Source organism: Harpia harpyja, chromosome 14, assembly GCF_026419915.1.
Source record: "Harpia harpyja isolate bHarHar1 chromosome 14, bHarHar1 primary haplotype, whole genome shotgun sequence".
NCBI classification, from domain to species: Eukaryota; Metazoa; Chordata; class Aves; order Accipitriformes; family Accipitridae; genus Harpia; species Harpia harpyja.
The window spans coordinates 39,722,879-39,749,095 of record NC_068953.1 but is presented as its reverse complement, the minus strand read 5'-3'; the positions used below and the strand labels follow the sequence as shown (position 1 = coordinate 39,749,095).

Genomic DNA, 26,217 nt, shown 5'->3' with positions numbered 1-26,217 from the left:
ATAAAAAGGAAACACGTAAATGAGATGGGACCAACGTGTAGCTGATTGTCTTATTTTCATGTGACGAGGCTCAAATTTTGGTCTCCTTCAGTCTTGCTTGTGAACTTCGTCAAGTCTCCATATTGTAAGTTCTTACACCCAATGTCCATGATTTTACTTTGGAGAGATGCATTGCACACGTTTATACCAGACATAAATGAGGAGACAGGTTGAATCGGTGATTATCTTTACAGAAAGATGCTAAATCCTCCTCTTTTTTTTTTTTTTAGTATATATCAATTACATTTTGATAAATAAGCTTATATTATGTTTATATTTGGGCAAAACAGTGAACTGGAAAGAGCAATAATGTTAATGTTAATGTTAATGTTAATGTTAATGTTAATGTTAATGTTAATGTGGTGGTGATTTGAAACAGGTTTCATAAGTCAACAGTAATTATCTTTATTGAGATATTAGTGTCAAATACATTCCTCCAGAAATTTTAGGCTTTACAGGGTCCTGATGCTGCACTAATCACTCCTAACTTTCTGCATATAAATTGATCACAGTAAAATGGCTGCAGCTGCTATCACAACTATTTTTCTTGAACCCCTTTTAGTGGCAATTCTTTTGATCTGAAAAGTGTCATTGTCTAAATTTTAGCTGATCATCTAGGAATTGTACTCTACAAGTAATGGGGAGAAAATTCACCTTTTAAAGTGTATTCAATGGATCCAAAATTAGGTGTAAAATATGCACTTTAAAGCCTGATACACTTTTTAGATCCAAGCCTGTAAACTGGTGAGAGATTTTAATTGAAATTTTTTCAGTGATGTTCAGGGTTACTTTTTTTTTAATAGGCAAAAAACATTTTCCAGCAAAATTGTTTTCACCCTGATGAACTCACAAGGATCATAATGACAATTCTCATTTTAAAAAATGAAAATAATAAGACAAAAAAAATAGTATTTTAAAAATCACCATTTAGATACATTATTTTATTATAGTAGGAATATCTCAACAAGTTAATAAAAGTATGTATCATTTGTTTTCACCTGCATTTTGCATCTGAAAACAACTCTAAATGTTGGGGTTTTTTCACAGAATTAAAAGGAAGCTGTTAAAATTGGCCTAACAAATCTCATATGCACTCTTTAGGGTCATAGGATAATTCAGACTGGAAGGGACCTCAGGAGGTCTCTAGTACAACCTCCTGCTTGAAGCAGAATCAGCTACGAGGTCAGAGGAGAATCAGCTACGAGGTCAGACCAGGTGGCTCAGAGGTTTAACCTCGCAGCTCTTGAAAAGCTCCCAGGGTTTTTCCTGCAGACTCATTTCTCAGCCCATCAGTCCCAGGGTCATATTCCTGCAAGGTCTTCTTCCTTCCTAGGGGTGGGACTCTGTGTTTCTTGAATTTCATGAGTTTCCTCTTGGCCCATTCTTCTGGCCTGTCCAGGTCCCTCTGGATGGTGTTCCTGCCCACGAGCATATCAGCTAGTCCCCTGCAAGTGGCATCATCTGCAGATTTGACAAGAGTGTACCTTGTTGGTGAAGACCGAGACAGAGAAGGCACTAACTACCTCTGCTTTACCTGTGTCTGCTGTCACTTACTCACCTGTGTCATTCAGCAACAGTGCCCCATTTTCCTTGTTCAACCTTTGACTACTAATGTAGCAGTAGAAGTTCTTCTTGTTGCCCTTGATGTCCTTTGCTGGTCTGAACTCTAGCTGAGTTTTGGCTTTCCTAACCCAATGCCTATATCCCTGGACAGTGCTTCTAAACCCCTCCTTTGTAGTTTCTAAATCCCTGCTCTGTTTCCATCTCCTGTATGCTGCCTTTTTGCATTGGAGCTCCATTATGGGCTCCCTGTTCAGCCAAGCCCGTTTCCTGAATATACTGAAGTCTGCTATCCTGAGTCTAGGGTCTGTACTATGCTGTTGCTTTTTATTCCTTCCCAGGATCTTGAACTCCACTGTTTCATGGTTCCATAGAGCCAATGTTTCCTTTTGTTTTATAATGAAGTCATTGACACTTTATAGTCTTTTATTTGAAAAAGTGACTTACTAAAAGGTGCATTTGGTTTTTTAAACAATATCCTGGAGATCTAGGGCGGAGGTAGGGAGGGTGGAGTGGTGGTTCTCTTTTATTACAGTAAGAAATTATACTACTTAGAAATGTTAAAAAGTTAGATTGCAAGACATATGTCTAAAAATTGCAGTGGATGACAGATAAATAGGAGGGGAAGAGAGAGAAGGTATAAGAAAGAGAGAAGTAATGTGAGACCCCAGAGAAGAGAGAGAAGTGGCAGGGCAGAGATTGCAACAGAAAGACAGAAACAGAATATTGTTTTGGTCCATTTCTTCCGATTACTATTCTTTCCTGAAAAAATACTTCTAACATTTACTTTGATGTGATTATTCAGATTGCCTAAGATAACAGAAGTTCATAACAATATTGCCCTAAGTGAAGGAGCAAGGATGGAATTCAGGTGTCCACATGAGAACCACTACATCTGAGTCAGTGCTCCAGACACCCTTTGTGATCAGCAGATGTCATCTCCTAGGATGTGACAGGTCTGTCCTGCTCTAGACACCTGTATTAGAAGGAGATGAGTCTCCCACTGGTAGTGCCTACTTCCCTCTATAGACTATAGAGGAGGCATAAAGTGCTAGTTTTGAGTTCGATGCCTAGAAGCTGCGTGTCTGCATTAGGGTTGAATGCCATCCTTCTTGTTACATTAGCTAGACACAGTCAGTGTGTGTAGCAATAGCTGTGGCAGGGAGCAGTGCGTGCAGCACCTGGTCACATCAAGATCAGGCACCTATTGTCTGTTTTTCAGGAACAAACAGTAAACTTTGGTTTGGGCAGCCTGACTTTGGGTAGCTAATATTTGTGCCTAAATGAAGTCCTAAATACAAAGCTTGGCCTGTAACTGTTGTGATTACCATCTTAAAAATATGTGGAAAGAAAACCCACACCCACAAACAAGACTCTTAAATTAAGCAACAAAATAACAAGGCTAACATAAACATCAACAGTAATAGAAACGCTGTTACTTTTATCTGTCACTACAGGAAAATCATACAAAGGCTGGTTGTCACGGTCCATAAGGAACTAGGTGTCCAGATCTTATTGCAGTTAAATGAGAGTAAATTATCAAGGACAGGATCCTTCTTTCCCAGCGCCTGGTGTCTAACATCTAGTCAGTTCAGTTTTCAGTGATTAATGACAGAGCTGGGCACCTCTTGATACTGATTCATCCCACCTGAAGACAAACGTGTCATGTAGTTTGAAGAGAACACATCAAGCAAGGGTCTGCTTCTGGATGATTTAAGGAAAATCCTGGATTTAATCTAGGATATGATCATGTTAGCTGGCATGTAAACCCAGTTCATTAATTTCTCAAATAGTTCAATGATGTTTTATAAAGGAATGTTTAAGAAGTCAATCACCAGTGGTCAGTATCCAGGAACTAGAACTAGAATTTCTATGTCATTATTTATTTGTTTTCTTCTCAAGCTGAAATAAATTGTTTGAATTTCTCATTCTCCTAGGAAATGATCCAGCAATATAGTTTTAACATTATCTTATAACAATGTACCAATTCTTGTAAATTTTCCAGTTTCAAAAAAAATAGCACATTCCACATGCAAACTGTTTGAACAGGCAAAAATAGTGATAAAGGATGACCAGCTCTTACTTTGCAATAACGTCAGGATCACAATTCTGAAACACCTGAATCCAAAAGGCTACATGCTTAGTTTATCTAGCTCCCATTAATGCCTTTGAAAATTTGACCAAAGATTTACTGAACAACTGGAATAAAGATGAACATAGGAATTGGGGGTGGGATTCATCAGAATGTACTATAAATGGCTTCTACTCGGATGCCTATTCCTGTACTAGTCATCTATGTTTCCCTTGTTATTACCGGACCTGCACTTTTGGTGCACTGTATGTCATCCTAAGGTAGGTGTCAATAGGTCATATGAACTGCCTGTTTCTTTCCATTGATGGAAAGGAGAACCTACAAGGCAAGCATCTAAAACTTAGTCAGACAAATCCTATCTTGGGATTGGAGTTTTTGTTTAACTTTTAACTGTCCCACATTCTGCTTTCTTTTTTCCTGGTCTATATTTAATCTCCAAGGCTCAGCTCTGCACTTCTCTGCATGGAGGAGAAGAATTCCACTCATCTGCACATGTTCCTCTTGTTAGGATTCCCAGCCCTAGCAGACTTGCATGTGGTGTTTTCCATAGTATTTCTGCTGACCTACATTTTAACTGTTTTGAAGAATATGGTAATCATTGCCCTGATCAAGACAAACTGTGAGCTCTACAAACCCATGTATTTTTTCCTTGGTCACTGCTCCTTCACTGAGGTCTGCTATATCTCAGTCACTATCCCTAAACTGTTGTCAATTTCATTGCTGAAGACAGGATTATTTCCTTTGTGGGTTGCATGACCCAACTGTTTTTCTTCAGCTCCTTCATGTGCACTGAGTGTGTCCTTCTCTCTGCAATGGTGTACGATTGCTATGTGGCTGTCTGTCAACCATTGCACTATCCAGTCATGATGACATACGAAATGTGCATATACCTGGTAGCTGTCTCCTGGTTCAGCAGGTTCATTGTGTCCTTGACCAAGATTTCCTTCATCTCTCAGTTGAAGTTTTGTGGTCCCCATGTTATCAACCATTTTTTCGGTGATATTAGCCCTGTGCTGAACCTCGCCTGCACTGATATGTCACTGGCAGAGATGGTGGACTTTGTATTGGCCTTATTCATACTGCTCATTTCATTCTTCATCTCTCTTGTCTCCTACTTACTAATTTTCATGACAATCCTGCGCATCCCAATACCCAGAGTAAGAAGAAAGCCCTCTCCACATGTTCTTCCCACCTAACTGTGGCCACCATTTTCTTCTCAGCCACCCTCTTCATGTATGCCTGGCCCAAGAAGATCAACCCTTTTGACTTGAATAAGCTTGTGTCAGCCGTGTATACTATTGTCACTCCCATCCTAAAGCCCTTCATTTACTGTCTGAGGAACCAGGAAGTGAAAAGAGCACTGAAAAAAACTCTCTGTGAAAATAATTGTTATCTCTAAGGTGTCCAGATCCATACCTTCTCTCCAAATACAAGGATAAACTATGATAAACTGGAACTGATAAGCACACCATAAGGCTATCTGGCTAATGACTATTCAAAATGGACACAGACAGTGATCAGTGGAACAATGACAGGGTGGAGAACGCTGACAACCTGATCCATCTGAATCAGTGACCTCTAACACCATCAAAGGTGAACGAATGAGCCGTTGTCACTGGTACAGAAACCTACTAAGGTGATTCAACAGATCAAACTTTCCCAAATGCTATGCAAGCTAAAAGGGAGTACTGTGTAAAGTAGTATAGAATTTACTCTAGGAAGTCTGGGGGTGGAGGGAAAATTTGGGATTAAACAAAAGAACTGGAGATGTTACAGGTTTTTTAGGGAAAAGGAAGATAATGAAAGATATCAAGTACAGGAAAATGAAGAGAAAAGGATATAAAAGGGACTGGTCGTGCATAAACAGGCTGTTGGTCAATACACTTGTCTGGCCAACCACTGCACCTGGTTACCACAATCTGTCCCACATATTTTCCTTTCTATGTCCTGCCTCAAGATTTTCCCTCTAATGTATTCATGTGCATATATGCGAGTAATTTGGTAATGAGCATAAAGCTATTGAGTAGGAAAAGAGACCTGAAAGCCAGATGCTGGAGTGACAGATGTTTAGGGGCCAAAAAATCAGAGATACTGGTGTCAGGGAGCAAGATACTGGAGAGGCCATAAGTCCAAAGTCCAACTACTGGACACACTGGTACTCTGCATGTCAGACATTGCAAATACCAAGGTCCTGAGAGACCAAAACCGGGGACACAAAAGGTCTGGTAGACAGAGAAACCCATGAAGGAGATTTTCTATTAGTAGAGATCCACATTCATGCTGTCTGTGTTACACGCAGACCTGTAAATATAGTGTCCTTCTGTCCGTATTGATCCATTTGTGGCTCTGTGTGCACATGCGTGTGTGTGTGTGTGTGTGTGTACATGCACTTATTGGGAATTCATGCTCAGGCTCACTGCCAGCAGGACATGAAAACCAGGGTAAGAAGCAGTCGTTCAGCTCCCCTGACCAGGACTGCAGGAATTCCCTAGCTCTTTTAGTACATTGGATTCAGCTACCCTTAACACACACTTGACCACAGCTCTCAGAATCTCTTAAAATGCATCAAATTTGAAATTATATGTGAGATACAGCAGCTGAATTAATATCCATTGATTCTAATGCAACCATTTTCTCATTAGTTCTTGTCACTGACTAATGTTTGGGCATGTGGAGTTTTTTTAAGCGTTTGGGTGGGGTTTTTTGGTAATTCCAAATTCCAATTTCCTCCATTCCAGATTATGTCTGTTTGGAAACTCCTAATCTCAACACCATAGCAGTAATCACAGGCTCAGTTTGGTCATAAAGACTCAGATTAATTGTTTACAAGACGTAGCTGAAACTCACTTTTTCCAAACAGGTTTTTAGCACATATATCCATGATGTGGCATTGGCACAATGAAAATAGAAAGTTCCACCAGGTGAAAACTATTCCATGAAAACATTGTATGGTCCCAAACTTCCCTTTTGTACAGTGGCCAGAGGGAGCATAGACTACCTTACACTGTGTCTTGATACCACTCTTCAATTCCATACCTACCACAGGGCATTGGTTTCTTACATGCTCAATAAGAATTTCCCTCATTTCTTTTTTGCAGAACTCTCAAATACCCTTTTCATTTCTTGCTGTTACCTCCATGGTCACAGAACAGACATACTGGGCAAAATATTAATAAAAAAGTGAAAATCACCACAACTCTCTAAGCTACCACAAAATCCCTTTTTTAATTGAAAAATTTAAAGAAGAACATACACATTTTTGGAGTCGCGCTAGATGGCTATGCACTAGATGAGACTCAAAAGATATCTAACATAAAGAGTATGCCATGTGGCCAGAGCAGCCTATTCCACAAGGCGCAAGCTGTCATTTATTGGGAAAAGACTAGTGTGCACTGAGCTGGTAGCAGACATCTCTCTTTGGTTTGGTCCACAAAGAAAGCACACATATAGACTTTGCCAGCACCAGTGAACAGCTGAACACCAGTCTGTGTCATGCAGGGACAAAAAGAGTTCCTTAAAAACTTTCTACCTAAAAAAAAAGTGCATCTATTCAAGGACTGCAGGCCCCAATGCAGAAGTTAGCTTCATTCCTGTTCATTCTGATTCACCCTGCATTGCAATAAAGCTGGTGTTGAAACTGAAGTCTTATGTCTTCCTACATGTCTTGTTACAAAACATTACACCACAACGTATCATTATCTCTGCATCAGTAGAGAGGAACTCATAGCTTGATCTCAGACACACAAATCCTTTACGATGACCCTTTGGCAGAACCATTTCCATTGAACATCCCACTGGGGATACTTGTAGAAGAGTGATGGCAGTTCAATGAGGGGCAATGGGTGAGCTGGATGAGTATTGCAGAGGTGGGGGAGGCCAGAGGGGGCAGTAGTTCAGGGAATTGCTCAAGGCTTTGGGATGGGGAAGAGGGTATGAGAGTGGGAATTTGGGCACCCACTGAACAGAGCTGGAGGGCAGGCCTGGGACAACTGGGACCTGTAAGCTGTCACCACCAGAGAGAAGATGCTCTTCATGCTGAAGAGCACCCATCCATATCTGGAAAGCTAGGGGAATGGTCTGCAGAGAGTGGAAGTTCAGGGATGCAGGGGCAGTCTACGAGGCACCACTGAAGCAGTGGGGTCTGGTGGGGATCTGGTCTGGGGCAGGGCGGACTCTGGGTGGAGAAGCTGGGTACCATCTCTATGCAGCTGGACTGCTAGGAGCCTGTAGGCTTGGCCAGAGGGGTATCAGGAAAAGTGAGGCGGTGAGGGCTGTGTTTCAGGACTGAGCAGCAGCGCTTGGACCTGGGGTGCACAGGGGAGGAGGGCAGCCCCAAGGCTGGGAGAGCAGTGATGTGTGGGCCAGACTGATACACCTTTGCTCAGGCACCTTTGCTGTGCGGCCTCTGCAGCCTCCCAGGAGCTTGGGTGTCTCCTCTGCACACTCCACACTGATCAGAAAGAAGCCTGAGGCAGGCAAGGCCTGAAAAGGCCCTGCTGTGGATCAGCACCCGGCCCCTTTTTTTGGCAGGACGCATCAAAGGGGCTGCTTGGTGAAAGCATTTGTTCCCTCCTTTATTTTCCTGTAACCATGCTCTGATTTTCTGCTCTGATCAGCCCCCCAGGAGGGCCACTTAGACTTTCTGCAACAGCTCCATCTCTAATAGCCTCAGCAGGCCCCATTAAAACTCCAGGAAACTTTACTCCTGTGACCGTCCTTCACACTGTGTAATTTCTACCCAAGGGCTCCATAGACGGAGCAAACTGTAACAAGCTTTTTCTTGCTGCTGATTCTCTGTATGGTCATCAGGTGGCTAACAGGAGAAATAGTCTTTGAGAAAGACTTTTGCTAGACTTCAAGCTTTTAATGAGCATATGATGCAACAGGGGATTTCTTGTTTCTTATTCAAGCCTGCTGATGTAAATCAATATACTCCAAATGAACTTCATAAACAACATTTTCCAATAGGGGCTGATGCTGTCAAAGAAAACCAAACAAAGTTATCTTTGTGGTCGAGCATCTTGTGCACTGTGTGTCTTTGGCTGCTTCTCTCACAAAGGGCAAAGCTGGCCGTGATAAAATCGGCCCTCTCACCATCTTCAGAAGCAACACTGCATTGCAAATCCAGTGATAGCTCCAATTCCCTCTGGTGCTGTTCTTGTAAAATTACCTGCACACTGAGTTAGGATCATAGGACCATAGAATCATAGAATGGTTTGGGTTGGAAGGGACCTTAAAGATCACCCAGTTCCCACCTCCTTGCGTGGGCAGGGACACCTTCCACCAGACCAGGTTGCTCAAAGCCCCATCCAACCTGGCCTTGAACCCTTCCAGGGGTGGGGCATCCACAACCTCTCTGGATGACCTGTTCCAGTGCCTCACCACCCTCACAGTGAAGAACTTCTTCCTTACATCTAATCTAAATCTACCCTCTTTCAGTTTAAAGGATGAAAAATACATTTATGTACCAAAAATCATGACATATATAAAATTATTCAAAAGACAACTAACATTTTATAACAACTTGAAGATGGTTTTCAAACGCTTTCATTTGACTATAAGATACACCAACACAACCAACCCTGGCCGCGTTGCTAGAGACAGCCATGTGATCAGAAGACACACAAACCAATACATAGATGCGAGCACCGTAAGATGAGAGAAGATCAAAGGTGGGGATGAGTGATGGTACCTGTCCAAGAATTAAACAGGCAAATATTAGGTAGGACAAATGTCAGGCTGATGGAAAAAATATTTGATAGGTAGACAGGCAGGCAAATAAGCATTTATATAAGTGGAGAAAAAGGCGGATGAAAATTTAGTGGAAAGTGAGCTAGCTGAAGTGTTAAGAACACAAATAAGTATCATGCACACACAGACTTTTTTTCTTTCAACAAATGAAAAATGTAGTTCTAGAAGCATGGGGAATATTTGCCAGAGTTCAGTCAATTTTAGAAAAACATTCTGGGCAACTAAATTAATGGATTAAAATTCAGAGAAAATGTTGACGTTTACCAGGTTTGTCTATTTTCAATTTCCAAACAACTTTTCTTTGAGACATAGGTCAGTAGGCATTTTTAAAGTAAAACGTTAATTTTAAGACATGAAGTGGATATGAACAAGCTCAAACATTTTGCTTCAAGATGAGTGACAGCAACTAACCATAGCTCAGAATTAAAATGGGGAATGATCTGACTTGTCAAGAAACACAAAGAGGAGCAGGTGGATAGACTAGATAACCACTTAGGGTCGTTGTCATGCTGCTTCCTCTAGCCCGTAGGAGGGAACTTTTGTGAGCTTGCAGTGTAGCTAGGTGAAAAAGGAGATTTTTCCATGCTATTTCCAGGAGGGCTGAATTATTTTTTTCCTTCCTATGTTCTTCCTCCGAGCTGAGGAAGAATATAAAACTTAAAGGACTTGCCTGAAGTGGGAGGAGAATTCAATGGGATGAGTTTAGTTTCTTTGTTTTCTTTTGTTTTGAGGGGAAGGCTGTATCAACAAGCACCAGCAACCAGTAGTTTTACTGTTTTCTGAAACTCCCAGCATGTTACTTCAGAGGTGTTTGTGCCTCAGAGGAAAAGCCTCCGTGCTCTCCTAAGGAGTAAGCTGCACTAAGCGTGTCTGTAGGAAACCAACTGCCAGCTCAGATCACAGCTATAGTTTGTGAAGTTACAGAAATTATCCTTGAATATTCCCTAGAAGAGGACTTCTCTTTTAACTTTTAGCTGCTTACAAGGTAGAAGCTTGGTCTCAGCTCAACACTCAGGATCCCTCTGTAGTTGGTGGAGAAGGATAGGCATACCTGCAGTTTACTTCCTCTCCTCCTCAGAGAGGTGTCAAGCACAACAGGATGAACCCTCCTCAAAGAGAATTTAAAAAAATTTTTAAAAATTTTTAAAAAATTCTCAGACCTTCATGTAACACATATAGGGAGAAGTAAAATGAGATTTTTGCAGCTGAAATCAGTCACCAGAACTCCACTTCTAATCAGCAGAAACCAGAGCTTCTGGAAGACAACTCAGCTGATTGCTCTTTGTCTGCTGCATCAGGATGAAATCAGACATGATCTAGAAGTAAGTGCCTGCCTCCCTCCATACAGAGATTTACACTGGGTGCCCTGATGATTAAATTTGATGCAGAAGTTAATAGTTCCTACAAAGATAAATGCCTCTGCCTTAGGGCGTGATCCCTAGCTTTCAGGACTACAGAGTCACACACATTTCCTGGTGGTGGTGGCTAGCATCCTAATGGGGACTTGTGCTGACACTGCATAGCTCTCGGCCCAAGTCTCCTCTTGGCCCTGTGTGACGTTCCTGTGTGTCTCAGACATAATACTTCTTTTTTCTGGGTGTTGCTTTTCCATTCGAAGCGGCCAAAATAGAATGAACGGTGTAATGCAGCTTTTCAGAGTAATGATTTTGTACATACTGTGATGCTGAGGGTAAGTGTTTCATTCCCAAGGCTATAGGAAGGGGCTGAGTGCAGGTGTTAGAAAACAAAGGAGAGATTAAATACTTCTGGAAGGCCATTTTGGTGAAAGAAGCCAAACCTTGCCTTCACCCAAAGTCCAAGCCTGCTACCTAGATCCCTTTTATAGACAGCACCTCTGGAAAGTGGTTACTCCACCTTTGGACACTGATCTGTTTCGGTATGCAGACCACTGAGTGGGCCCTCCCTTGCTTGAGGCTCAGCTAACTGAACAGGATGTGGAAAACTACTAGACAAGACATGAGACACCGCTGGTCATGGTGGATACCAAAAGCTAGAGAGCTCTGTGAAGGGTGGCTGGGGTACACGAGTGGTTAGGGAGGAGTGTGTCACGACCCGGACTGGACAGACCAGGGAGTCGTGTTGAATTCGAAATTCCCTCGGGCTAAATTAAGGTGAAATGACACCAAACGATCAGTTAAAGATTTTATTCCTGACAGAAGCAAACTGAACTGGGGAGGCATGGTAGTAAGTGGCAGGGTTTCTCACAACAGGAATTGGCATAGGACTACTTCTGTAAACTGTGTAACCCAGGGCAACCATGTACATCAATTCAGGGAATAAGGAGATCCCTCCCGTTGAGTCACGAGGTTCAGAGCAGACCCCCTTGCTTTCCAGACTCCTCCTCAGAGAAGGGCCTAGGGGCGGCTGGATCCACTCGTAGTCTCAGACTTGGTCAACGGTTTATGTCTTGAAACGGATGAGGTGTAGGGATTGTGGAAAAGGAAAGAGAGAAGAAGACAGAGAGAGAAAAAGGAAGAGAGAAAGACTTCACCGGTCCTGGGTCCAGCGTTGGTTCAGTCAGCCGAGGAGTGCAGTCAGCCGACGGGTCCAGTTCCAGTGGGCTTGTGCGCCCGGGGCTTCAGTTTGTGTCCTTCTATCATCCTTGCCCCTCCTTTGGGCGGGCACCTGAACTCGTCAGGCTAATGAGCAGTTTGTGAGCCTTTGGGCTTGGGGGTCGTTTGTGGGGTAACTTCTCCTTCCCTGCAGACGTGACCATTGTTTGATCTTTGTATCAGAACAGCGTATCAGAACAGGGAGCTGCGCACCCTCCAGCGCGCCCTCCCCCTCCTCTTGCTGCTGTCTGAGCTGACGGGCTTTTCACCTTGGTTCCTTGCTGTACAGTGTTTGCCTTTAAGCAGAACTTGCCCCACCACAATGTTTGAGACATTAACTCTTTCAGTCTCTCACAGAGTGATGTGAGAAATGGCCAAACTTAGTGGAAAGAAACAGATCCTTCCGGAGGGTTGACTCGAGTCAAATGTTGACAATATCATTCTCGGGCTTTGTGAACCCAGAATGTAACACGTGCTAGCTCTCTTCAGCTATACAGAAGGTCGGAATGACAGGAGAGTCATTCAGCTGCCTAAACATAGCCATCAATTAATCATTTAATACCTTAGATTATCCAGGAGAACTGCACAGGGCTGTCAGCTGTGCCTCAAGTCCCACAGGAGACACACATGCTTCTGTACTGGAAGCCGGAGACCAGATGGGGTACCACAAGACATCTAAAAATGATGGAAGAAGCATCAAGTCCTTGAACATCTCCCCTGACTTAGATCTACGCAATTAACTTCTAAATGTGTTAAACTACACGAGATAATCAGTAGTTTTTCAGTCGATAATCAGTAGTTTTTCAGTCTCTTGCAGTACGGTGTCCTTTTGACCTCTTTCCTTATAAGTGTGAGAGGTGGAGTAACCACATTCTGAGCCTTCTCCTTGATTTAGTCACTTTCCTCCAGGGAAGATTTTTCTCCCTAACGTTTTTTTCAGGGCAGATCTCACCTCCTGGTTCCTAAGAGTGTAGACCAAGGGGTTCAGAGCTGGGGTGACAGCACTATACATGAGAGACACTTGCACATCCCTTTTAGAGGAGCTTCCTGAGGAGGGTGGTGTATAATTGAAGAGCACTGGTATGTACAACAGTGCCACAATGGTGAGGTGGGAGGCACAGGTGGAGAAGGGCTTCCATCTTCCTTCCTGGGACCGGACTTTCCGGAAGGCGAAGGAGATGATGTAGAGGTAGGAGAGGACTATGAGAGTGAAGGGGCCTAGAACAATAGCTGTGGTGACAACATTGAGGAGGGTCATGTTGAGGCTGGCACTACTGCAAGCCAAATTCAACAGTGGCTTGATGTCACAGAAGACGTGATGAATGTGGTTGTGGCCACAGAAACTCAATTGAGAGGTCATGACTGAGTGCATCATGGCATGTACAAAACCAGTGGACCAGCTGGCCACAGCCAGCAGCAGACAAGCCCGTGGGCTCATGACAAGGGCATAGCGCAAAGGGTTGCAAATGGCCACATAGCGATCATAGGCCATGGTGGCCAGGAGCACAGCCTCAGTACTGCCCAGGAAGTGGAAGAAGTGGAGCTGGGCCAAGCACCCACCAAAAGAGATGGGCTGATGCCCAAAGAGAAAGCCAGCCAACATCTTGGGAACAGTGACTGTGGAATAGAAAATGTCCAGGCAGGACAGGTTCCCCAGGAAGAAGTACATCGGTGTGTGGAGCCGGGGCTCAGTTATCACCATGGTCACAATGGCACCGTTTCCCAGAAGACTGGTCAAGTAGAGCAAGAGAAAGGAGATGAAGAAAAAGTGCTGCAGGCCCTGGATATCGGTGAGGCCCAAAAGGATGAACTCACTGATGACCTGTGTCTCGTTCAGCATTGCTAGAACAATAAGAAGCAAAGGCAAAATGTCAAGGTTCCACAGCTGCCAGGAGTAACAGTATTACAAAACTCGTTTGTTTCTGTGCTATTTTAATACAAACAAATGCAGAAAAGAGCAAAATGTAACACATGTAATCAAACATAAAAGCTGCATAGAAGCTCAAGGAATTAACACGGACAAAAAGAACTTTAATGTAGTCTTGTGCTTTCTGTCTACAACAGAGTAAAATACTACAGAGCGGAAAATATTAAAATTAAAACTTCCATCTATGCATAACAGCAGAATATGTAAGATTGCTGCTTCTTCACCTTCAGCCACGTTCATATTTCAGTTCTGCTCATCTGTAACTTCCTGCTACAACCTTTAATCTTATCAATAAAGCTTCTAGCTCATGATGTGGGTCGCTCCTGATGCTTTCTTTCTACTATTACGCCTACAATTCATTAAGCCAATTTCAACTCTCACATTTCTAATGGTTACCATCTCTTCTGGACAGTTCTTTGATCTTAAAAATTGCACAATTTCCATTTTTTTATCAACAGCCACCAGAAGGCGTTCCAAGGTACCATACAATCATCAGCATTTCTTTTGTATGTTGCTGAGACTAAAGGAAGAGGATGCCTTAGCATGTGATCACAAACTGTTTTTGTTATTGGACTGTATACTTTGCCCAAAGAATGTCTTTTTGTTGAGCAGCAGCAGATGAATGGGACAAAAGCCAGCATCTCATCTCCTACAACACTGTGATTTGCATGAGTGCATGATTCCATGACTGAATTTGCAGGAGCCAAGTTAGCTGGTGCAAGTTCCAGACAAATTGGCTCATACCACTAAAAGCTGACTGTACTGCCCCACTGAGACAATATGATCAGTTCTGTCAGTATCGCTAGTCTTCTAAAATGCAGATGAGTAAGCACATGCTTTCACTTTTTCTCTGTTCCGGGTAAGTTTGTTTATCGCTACGGGTAAGTCCCAACCACATACAATAAAGAACAAAGTCCCGAGATTATTTTACTAGGACAGGTAGGCACAGGTATTTCTAGCTGACAATATAGACTGCAAATTCTGCAAGATGAGTAGTTTTCTCTGTACATTCAATGCAGTGGTGATTAATACTGATGAATACAACTAATGAAAAAATAACTACTTCCAAAATATTTCTTGTAAAGAGGTTAAAACACACATAGACACATTTCATAGTCTTTCTTGTCCGTTCCATTGTACTACATACTTTTATTGAAAATAGGTGATTTTTGAAAGTCATTATGATATATCTCCAGCCCAGTCACTCTTTTTCTCATACTTCTTTGGCTTATTATTTCAGCATGAAAACAGTAAACAAACAGAAAACTGATTTCATGATAAAAGAACATGAGCATGTAGCCTAAAGGTAATCTATGCACATATGAGTCCACTCTAAAAACCTGATCATATTTCTCTGAAAATACTTCTAGTCTGATCCTTGAACAAGCTCTGTTGGAAACATTAGGTTTGATAATATAGCCTTACAGACTTACCAAAATTTTAGTCCGTCACCTGCATTTGAAGAGGTATAGGTGCAATTCCAGTTTTAAGACTCTCGCTTAAACGCAAATGCAAAGAAAAGACTTTGCATGCTGAAGCTTGCCTATTTTTTCAACTATGTAAATTACATAATAAAAAAAAGATAATTCTGCACAAACCTCACCTCACTAGCAAGCAGCATTTTTCTCATTGTAGTAGGGCCCTCTGATAGTGAGCCAGAAAGCAAAGCTGAGGACAAACCAATTTATTTTGTGGGGTTAAAAGACTGAGAATTTCTGTTCTCCTTTTTTCTTCCATATCTACTTGGCATTCTTCTAGCTGAGAGATTAATACTGCAGGTGTGATGAAAAGGACTACTGCAAGTTCCCAAGGGGTTGTAGTTATTCAGGTAGGTAGGATGCAAGGAGGAAGCTTTGCAAACTGTACCAGAAATCTCTGATGACCTAGTTAGAGAGTGAAAAAAGTCTTTTTATCATGTCCAGAACGTGCAAAATCACAAACCAACACCACCACACGGGAAGTAAATTTCCTATTGCTTTGATCCGTCTCCCGAGATGAGATTTGTGAATCAATGGTGAATTGCAGAGCAACGAACAAAGTGTTCCCTAAACATAATGCATAATGAGCCACCTGCAAAACAGAAGACAAAAAATGAAAAACAACCCCAAACAAACAAACCAACCCCTCTGCTGTGCCCCGTCCCCACCCCCCCCCACCCCCCCACCCCCCCCCCCAAAAAAAAGAAAAAAATCCAACACAGGTATCGCCACCTCGGTGCACAGAGTTTATGGCTGAAGCTTCTACTGGCAATAGAGGCATGAGTTGTGCAAACTCAGCTGAACTGGAGGAGTGTTTAGGCAACATTTCCTAAATCTCTTTCAAATACTAGAATTTGTGAAACCTAGTACGTGTTCTATCCATTCTGATGTGTTAGGATTCCTGATGTTTTATTTTTGTTGGCATTTCACAGACAAGGAGGAGTTTCTGGCCTCTTTGTAGTCCCAAACATCCCAAATTTGCATCTTAAGCTTCATTTTCAATCCTGTGGAAAAATTTCCACAACCATTTACAGAAGTAACACGTTTCATTCTAGTCCAAGTAGTTCAGATGTCGGTGTGTAAATCCCGCAGGAAATTTTGAATCACACAGATGCCTCTTTCTAGGCAGGTGGCTTTAACATTTCCTCTATAAAGCTCCTGGCAGCTCAGCTCCAGCCTGATTGTGGGTTTGAAAACCCAGTATGTTCAGGAGTTCTGTAGACACACAAAATAATGTAGGTTGGAAGAAACCTCTGCGGTCTCTGGTCCTTCCCCCACTCAAAGCAGGCCAACTGGATAGGGGCCTGTCCAGTAAAGTTTTCAACAACTTCAAGGATATTTAGGCAAACTCTCTGGGCAGCCTGTTCCAAGTCTGAGTACCCTAAAGGTGAAAAAGTATTCCCTGGTATCTAATCCAAATTTCCCATGTTCCGACTTGCGCCCATCACCTCTCATCTTATCACCGTGCTCCTCTGAGAAATATTTGCCCCCATTTTCTCTAAGAGAATCCGCCCCCACACTAAGTAGCTGCAGACAGCAATATGATCTCCTTCCCCTAGGACGGGACAAGGATGAAGAAATTCAGTCTCCCAGCCCCTCCTTGTCCTTGAGGTGTGTCAGACCACTAATCACCCTGGTGTCCCTGTGTCCCTCCACTGGACTCGCTCCACTAGGCAACGTCTTCCAGTACTGGGCAGTCCAACATTAGACACATTCTTCCAGATGTGATCTCAGAAGTGCCAAAGAGAGGGGAAGGATCGCTCCACTCCACCGGGTGCCTGTGCTCTTGCCAATGCAGCCCAAGCTGCATTCCTTGCAGCAAGTACTTCCTTGCAGCAAGGGCACACTGCTGGCACACATTTGACTTCTTGTCCACCTAACCCCCCCAAAGTTGCTTTTTCTGCAAAGCTGCTTTCTACCTAGTCATCCCCTGGCCTGCCCTGTGGCCTGAGAGCATTCCTTTCTTCCCAGATGTACAAGTTTTCATTTGCTTTTGTTGAACTTCATGAAGTTGCAGCCTGACCATTTTTCTGGCCTGTCAATGTCCCCCCCGAAGACAGGCTCTTCCCTCCAGTGCATCACCACTTCTTCCAGTTTGGAAGCACCAGCAAACATGCTGAGAGTGTGCTATTCACTCACATTCAGGCTGTTAATAAAGAAATTAAACTGCAGTAGTCACAGTACTGATCCCTGAGAAAGACCACTAGTAACTGGCTGCTAGCAGGGCTTCCTACCACATAGGCATTTGAGCCTGGCAATCCTGACCATTGACATTATTGGCCGCTTGCCCAGTGCATATCTTCCAAATTTAGATCTAAGGAGTCTGTAGGAGATCGTACCGAAGGCCTTGCTCGAGTTAAGGTATACAACATCCGCTGCCCTCCCATGTCTATCCAGACAGTCATCTTATCGTAGAAGTCAGTCAGATTGATTGGGCCTGATGTGCCTTTGTTGTAATCATGGTGGCTGTTCCCAACCACCTTCCTGTCCTGTGTGTACCTCAAAATGACTACCAGAAGGATTTATTCCATCACCTTCCCAGGTACTGAGGTGAGACTGTAGTTCCTCAGCTCCTCCTTCTTGCCTTTCTTGAAGAGGGGTGTGACGTTTGCCTTTTTCCAGGCATCAGGACCTCCTGTGGTCACCACGACCTTTCAAAGACAAAAGAGAGTGAACTTGCAGGGGCATCAACCAGTGCCTTCAACACCCTTGGGTTCTTGCCATCCAGTCTCCTGAACTTTTATATGTACAGTTGACCTAAGTGCTCTAACTGTGTCTTCTTATCCTGCTCATGCTGCTTTGCTCCCACATGCTCTGCTAATAGGCTTAAGGAACTGGGAACCCTGAAGGCAGACGTTATCAGTGAAACATAAGGCAAAAAAGGTATTGCATACCCCAGCCTTTTCAATGTCCTGGGTCACGAGGTCTGCTGCCCATTGACCAGTGGACTTACTTACATTTTCCTTAGCCTTCCTTTTACTGTCAGTGTACTTCTAGAAACTCTTCTTCTTGCCCTTCCAATACCTTATTAGTTCCAACTCCAGCTGAGTGTTGGCCTTCCTAACTCCACCCCTGCATGGTCTATATTCCTTCTGATTTGCCTGTCCCTGTTTCCACCTTCTGTGCACTTCCTTTCTTGTTTGAGCCAGGGGAGTCAGTCATCACCCCAAGGGTTCCTGGTATTTTTTCTGAAGAAAAACAGCCGCCCACACAAGATGTGGGCGCAATACAGAGACTTGGCTGTCCTACATACCACTCTAACAGTAAGACAGTTTTGGTTATGCTCCTTCTATGACCCGCCTCGGTCCAGTAGCTGACAGCACAGGCTGCAGGGCATCCACACCCCCGCTCTGACTCCAGTAGCTGGTACCAATTTTCACTCACAGACACACAGGTCCCACCAGTAGCTGAGAAAAGATTTAATAAGAAGATATAAGTTGATGGGCCAAACTGCGGAGATGGGGCGCAGGGCTCAGCCAGACAAGTGCACTGACAGGCCCTGTTTTACATGTGACCAGCCCACTTTATACCCTTTTCTGTCTACCTTCCCTTTGTTCCTCCCTGTTTCCCCTTCATTGGGTCATTGATTGACCAGATTTGGTTCTCCTCACTGCCTCCCTTATCATTTGTTGGTCAGATTTGTGTCCCTGTAAGTTCTCATTCATCGCCTCGTCCCTTTCTTATCATGCCTTGTTGCGTTGAAGAAAGTCCTTGACCAGGTACCCCTAAAGGAGCAGGCACTGCCCTTCCACATATCCTTACAACAGTGTTTAATTTTTTCACTGTACAGGCTACATCTACACTGCTTTTGCTAGCTTTGTTTAATGGCCCATGACTACTCACTATGTTCGAGGGAGAAATTCACACTGTCCAAATGAGAACCAAAGTGCCGGGGGGTGCGGTGCCTTCAGGCTCCACGCCAGCATAACACCACAAACAGGAGCTTCGGGAGTATACGTTTCAACTGAAGACATGTTTATACAAGCACAAGGTATTTACTTAACCCAGAAGAAGAAGTGGAAAACTGTTTGTATGAGGGAGTGGGTTAACTGCAAAATGCCAAGTGACTCAGTGTATTCCTAAGTTTTCTGCAACTGTTTAAGCATCCTACCTCTTACCCACTCCCCTCTCCTGTGGAGAGAAAATCAAAGGGAAGTGAAAAGACTCGTGGATGAAGGTAATGACAGTTTAATATGGAGAGCAAAAGCTGTACACACAAGCAAAGAAGGAATTAATTCACTACTTCCCATTGTCAGGCAGATGATCAGCCACTTCCTAGGAAGCAGGGGCTCAGCATGCCTAACTGTTGCTTGTGAAGACAAACACCTTAACCATGAACATGCCCCCTTCCTCCTCCATTCCCTGAGCTTTTATTGCTGAGAAAAACATCATATGGTGTGGAATATCCCCTTGGGCAGTTTGAGTCAGCTGTCCTGGCTGTGTCCCCGCCCAGCCTCTTCCCTACCCCCAGCCTACCGGTCTTTGTGGGGGGTGGGACTGGAGGGGAAGACTTGACTCTGTACAAGCACTGTCCAGCAATAGCCAAAATATTGGTGTTTGAGCCACAAATGCAAAGCACACACCATACGGGCTGCTATGAAGAAAGTTGACTCCATCCCAGACAGACACAGTACAATCTCCACCCTTTATTCCATACCATCTGCGTCATGCTCAGGTCCAACGTTATCTGATACACCTGACCATCCCATTCACACATTGTTTCACTTCTATAGCCTACTCAAACCTTTCCACTTATCTAACCCACACTGCATTAAAATGTTTCATTCTTCTACCTCATATGTTTCTTTTTATTTCCCATTTTTTCTGTTTCTTATTCCCCAAATCCAACCAATCTTCCCAGGCTCAACTTCACTCCTTCATTCCCAAATCTTCTACCTCCTCCCAGCCCCAACCTGCGCAGGGGATATGAGGAATGGGGCGCTGTGGTCAGTTCACAACAGTTTGCCTCTGCTGCTCCTTCCTCCTCACGCTTTTCCCCTGCTCCGGTGTGGGTCCTCTCTGGGTCTGCAGTCCTTCAGGAGAAACCTGCTGCAGTGTGGGCTGTCCCCATGCCACAGTTCTTCTGGAGAACAGTTCTTTTGGAGAACAGTCCACTTCGGGGACTTAGGTCAGGCAGAAGTGTCCCTGATAGGTCAGGGTCTGCAGCCGTGAGGCTGAACATACATGTGTTCAGCTCATCCAGCTCTCGTTGTGACACTGCTGGGCCTGGCAAGGCTTGCTTCTACCCTAATAAATACACAGGCTATGTTACTTTAACAGTAAGCATAACCCTAGATTGATTTTTGCCCTGCTCTAGGTCTGCATTTCTTTAAGTACAATTGGTTGTTACAGGTTTTGCTTGTTCCCTGCCCACCCCCCCGCCAATAATAATAAAAGCATACCCTCCAGTTTCCTTTCATATTGAGATGATTTTGGTTTCTTTTGAAACAGCTGTGAACAGTTGTTCCATTATCCTCCCCTGAGCCTCAAGGGCTCCTAGCCTCTCCTTGCCTTTTCAGAGCATTCCTCCAGTGTGTGGTGCATGTGCATGCATGCATGTGCATGGGTGGGAGTTTTTTGATTGGCCACACAGGTATATTCCCTAAAGCATCTGGCTGGTGGTTTGCATGATGAAAGTGCATGAGGTAATTAAGAATTATTATTTTTCAAATATTCATGCCCTGTCTGAGCATGCAGAGACACAGTTGTGACAGCCAAAGCTGAAATGGAATTGAATTTGGCCAGGGATGTCAAAGACAGCAAGAAGGGCTTCTGTAAGTATATAGGTGACAAAAGGCAGACTAGAGAAAATGTGGGCCCACTGCTGAATGAGTTGGGGGACCTGGTGATACAGGACATGGAAAAGGTTGATGTACTGAATGCCTCCTTTGCCTTGGTCTTTACTAGCAAGACCAGGCTTCAGTAATCCCAGGCCCAAGAGATCAGGGGGAGAGTTTGGAGCAAGGATGGCATATCCTTGGTGAAAGAAGAGCAGGTCAGGGAATACCAGTCATGCATAAGTCTGTGACCACTGATGGGATGCTCCGATGTGTGCTGAGGGAGCTGGCTGATGTCATTGTGAGGCCACTCTCAATAACCTTTGAATGATCATGGTGATTGGGAGAGATGCCTGAGGACTGAAGGAAAGCAAATGTCATTTCTGTCCTTGAAAAGCATGAGAAGGAGGACCCAGAGAACTACAGGTTGGTCAGCCTCGCCTTGGTCTCTGGGAAGGTGATGGAGCAACTAATCCTGTGAACCATTTCCAGGCACAAAAAGCGCATGAATGTGATCATCAGGAGTAGTCAGCATAGCTTCACCAAGGGGAAATCATGCTTCACCAACCTAATGATCATCTGTGATGAAAGGACTGGTTTGGTAGACAAAGGGAGTGCAGTTAGATATGCCCTTCTTTGCACTTGCTGCAATGAAGGTGAATGGTATCCTGGGCTGCGTTAGAAGGATATGATCCTTCCCCTCTACTCAGCACTGGTGAGGCTGCATCTGGAGAGCTGTGTCTAGTTCCGGGCTCCTCAGTAAGAGAGACATGGTGTGAGAGACTGAAAGAGTTAATGTCTCAAACATTGTAGTGGGGCAAGTTCTGCTTAAAGGCAAACACTGTACAGCAAGGAACCAAGGTGAAAAGCCCGTCAGCTCAGACAGCAGCAAGAGGAGGGGGAGGGCGCGCTGGAGGGTGCGCAGCTCCCTGTTCTGATACGCTGTTCTGATACAAAGATCAAACAATGGTCACGTCTGCAGGGAAGGAGAAGTTACCCCACAAACGACCCCCAAGCCCAAAGGCTCACAAACTGCTCATTAGCCTGACGAGTTCAGGTGCCCGCCCAAAGGAGGGGCAAGGATGATAGAAGGACACAAACTGAAGCCCCGGGCGCACAAGCCCACTGGAACTGGACCCGTCGGCTGACTGCACTCCTCGGCTGACTGAACCAACGCTGGACCCAGGACCGGTGAAGTCTTTCTCTCTTCCTTTTTCTCTCTCTGTCTTCTTCTCTCTTTCCTTTTCCACAATCCCTACACCTCATCCGTTTCAAGACATAAACCGTTGACCAAGTCTGAGACTACGAGTGGATCCAGCCGCCCCTAGGCCCTTCTCTGAGGAGGAGTCTGGAAAGCAAGGGGGTCTGCTCTGAACCTCGTGACTCAACGGGAGGGATCTCCTTATTCCCTGAATTGATGTACATGGTTGCCCTGGGTTACACAGTTTACAGAAGTAGTCCTATGCCAATTCCTGTTGTGAGAAACCCTGCCACTTACTACCATGCCTCCCCAGTTCAGTTTGCTTCTGTCAGGAATAAAATCTTTAACTGATCGTTTGGTGTCATTTCACCTTAATTTAGCCCGAGGGAATTTCGAATTCAACACGACTCCCTGGTCTGTCCAGTCTGGGTCGTGACACATGGACATACAGGAAAGAGTCCAGCAAACAGCTGGTGAAGGGACTGGAGCACCTCACATATGAGGAAAGACTGGGAGGGCTGAGACTGTTCAGCCCGGAGAAGAGAATGCTCAGGGGGATCTTATCAATGTGTATCAACACCTGATGGGGGGGAGTAAAGAAGATGGAGCTAGGCTCTTTCCAGTGGTGCCCAGTGCCAGGACCAGAGTCAATGGGCACAAACTGAAACAAAGGAGGTTCTCTCTGAACATCAGGAAATGCTTTTTTACTGTGAAGGTGACTGAGCACTGGTACAGGTTGCCCAGGGACGTTATGGAGTCTCCCTCCTTAGAGATATTCAAAAGCAGTCTGGACACAGTCATGGGAAACTGGCGCTAGGTGGTCCTGCTTGGGCAGGGGAGGGTTGGACCAGATGACCTCCAGAGGTCCCTTCCAACCTCAACCATTTTGTGATCCTGTGATTCTATAGTATTGTCTACCTTGATTTCAGAATGGCTTTTGACGTTGTCTTCCATAAGATCCTCATAGAGAAGCTGATGAAGTATGGGCTGGATGAACGTACAGTGAGGTGGATTGAAAACTGGCTGAACGGTCAGGCCCAGAGGGTGGTGATCCATGGCACAAAGTCTAGTTGGAGGCCAGTAACTAGCACTGTACCCCAGGGGTCAGTACTGGGTCCAATCCTGTTCAACACTTAATTAATTATCTGTATGATGGGGCCTCAGCAAATTTGCTGCTAACACAAAACTGGGAGGAGTGGCTGACGCACCAGAGAGTCATGATGCCATCCGGAGGGACCTCAACAGACTAGCAAAATGGGCCAACTGGAACTTCATGAAGCTCGACAAGGGGAAGTGTAAAGTCCTGCACCTGCGGAGGAACAACCCCACCTAGGATGGAGGGATGAAGGCTGTGAATTGTTAGACAGATTAATAGATTAACTGAGAAGCAGATTCCATTCCACTGCTTGTTTTTCAACAAATATTTCAAGATTGAGGACCTATCACCAAAGCTTAGACATCTGAAAGTTAGAGATCCACTGTAAGTTGTTATTCAACTGATAAATCAGTGAATAGAAATCAAGGACCCTCTAGCCAGAGGGAGATTCCATGCTAACACCCTTTAGCGTGGTGTTGGTAGAGAAGGCAGCCTGTACATGGCAAAATGTTGTTTCTGTACAGCTTCAAAGTACAAGCATGTGAGTTACTTATACCTGGTGGCACACTTTGAGGCAAAGTCATATTGCCCCATTAAGAACCACATTTCTTCAAGGAAGAAGACTCAAGAGAGAAAAATATGGAAAGAAAGCATTAGCAATGCACAGCTCCAGGCAAATCCCAACCTATCATACTAATTCCTGAATGTCATGCAAACTCTGACATACCTTGCAAAGAACCTGACATCACTTTAAATGTCCTAAGAAAATCAAAAGTTACAAGCAACTCCAGATAGCAATCATCCTGTATGAAGTAGTTATCAAGACAACTGGGATGGCAGTGGGAAGTGCCTATGTTTTTCCTTCTTTTATAGAGGCAGTCTAGGACTGGTATTCAGTTATGTATACATAGGTGTAGAGAAACATTTTAGGCCCTATGGAGCGTCCCAGGTGGGCTCTAAATAGCATTCCAGAAGGATAAGGTATTATCTTAAGTTCTGGGTCACATCCATCATCCTGTGTTAAAAGTAGGATACCTTAGGTTGTCAAGAATTGTATTATAAATCTATGTTTAGACAATTCAATCCAGTCCCTATGCTGAAGACACATAAGTTTGGAGGTTTCAGTGTGGAGCTGAATCCAAACTTAAGTGCTTTTGCTAAGTGGAAAGATACACTGGACATCTTTGTTTTCTTTTTAGTGTTCATACATGGTACCAGGTCATAAATTGGGACTTTTCAATTGGCAGCAAAGGTGTCTACATATGTGGATCGTTTCACATATAAAAGTTTGGCACCCATGTTCCCAACTGCTTCACTGTAGTTTAGTTTAGCACGGTATGAAGAATTTAATTCAGCTCTTCTATCCATTTATCATGAACTTGTCATTTCATTTCCTCATCTTTTTTGCACTTTTTTTTTTGCAAGGTCATATGTGATACACATGTTCTACCTTGCACGTACTCTAACTGCACCATGGTTTGGGGATTTATTGTATATTCTAACTGGAATATCACTCTTCTGAAAGACTGGTGTAACACAGAGAAGTCTTTCCCCTCACCCCTGCAATCATAGCACTACTTTTTGGTAAACAGGTATAGTATCTACTTACAGTCTGTGCATCCTGTTCCTGAGGTTTTTAACCTTTACCTTTTATGCCTAACCACATGCAAAATTAACTTTTTTTTGTTGATACCATCTTTCAGTAACAGCTGCATCCTATACTATTCGTGAAAGAACTGGGATAAAATATTCTGGAAATCTGGAATTTCTCAAGTAAATTACTTCCTCTCCTCTCCTCTCCTCTCCTCTCCTCTCCTCTCCTCTCCTCTCCTCTCCTCTCCTCTCCTCTCCTCTCCTCTCCTCTCTTAGCAATCTATCCTCTCAAGTCTTACCAGTGAAGTTCAAGTCACAGCACTCAGTCTTATCTGTAAGGCCTGCTGGTCAGTCTCAACTATTTTCAGTGGCATGCAGCCCCTCTGGATCCCACTGCTATTGGGATTCCAAGTGTCAAAGGACCATAAAGACCTGGCCCACTGTTCACAAATGGCCTGTGTACCTATCTCATGCATATAACCTGTTGACCTTCATCCTCTCAACCCTGGTTATCTCTCTCTTGACAGGAACAGGATTGCACCAATTCTTCCAATTGCTGATGTTGGCAGACATGGGGATGTCTGTGTGGGGCCCTCTGTGCCTTTACCTGTGTTGCTCCCTAGGGCTTTCAGCACCCTCAGTGGTTTTGGGTACTGTAGTCTCTCTCTGAGGCTCTGTTAAGGACTTGGAAAACTGGTCTCTGTTTTTATGGGCAGAGCACACCTTATATACAAAATCTTAACAGTCTAATGTAAGAATCGTTATTATTCCAGATCTAATTATTACAGAAAAGGATGTAATCTATGCAGAAAAAGTTTCAATAATAGTATATATCCATACTTCTTAGTTTTTGATCCTTTTTCTGATGCTATGCTCACCTTCACACTGCTCCACTGGGTCCTCAGGTCAGTGGTTTCAGTCTGGTGGTGTTGGTGAGGGTGTTACAGCAGGTTGTCAGCATCTGCAATCCTTCCCCCAGAGAAGTGATGCTGATATTGTTAGTTTTTTCCTCCCTGAACCTGACCTGGAGTCATTTTTGTATGTTTGCTAACGTGCTTTTAAGCTTTGCTCTTTCTTCAGTCATCTGCAACTCCATGTTACATCTAGATTTTCTGTATGCGTCCTGTTTC

At 44.0% G+C, this 26,217-nt stretch overlaps 2 protein-coding genes across 2 annotated transcripts; one reads left to right on the top strand and one right to left on the bottom strand.

Annotated features, from left to right (window-relative positions):
• The first annotated feature begins 4,153 nt into the window (after positions 1 to 4,153).
• LOC128150668 (olfactory receptor 6B1-like) lies at positions 4,154 to 5,090 on the top strand. The gene is given in 3 exon segments (XM_052807030.1): positions 4,154 to 4,394; positions 4,397 to 4,837; positions 4,840 to 5,090. Coding segments are annotated over 3 exon segments (933 nt in total).
• A 7,820-nt stretch (positions 5,091 to 12,910) lies between these two features.
• Positions 12,911 to 15,462, bottom strand: LOC128151072 (olfactory receptor 12D1-like). Its single transcript, XM_052808081.1, has 2 exons — positions 15,376 to 15,462; positions 12,911 to 13,857 (listed from the first exon to the last, which is right to left on the bottom strand). Exon 2 carries the CDS (start codon positions 13,853 to 13,855, stop codon positions 12,911 to 12,913), a length of 945 nt encoding a protein of 314 aa, XP_052664041.1. The 5' UTR covers positions 13,856 to 13,857; positions 15,376 to 15,462.
• Between the last annotated feature and the right edge of the window lie 10,755 nt (positions 15,463 to 26,217).

Coding starts and splice junctions, on each gene's coding strand:
- LOC128151072 (XM_052808081.1), bottom strand. CDS start 13,855: ATGCTGAACGAGACACAGGTCATCAGTGAGTTCATCCTTTTGGGCCTC.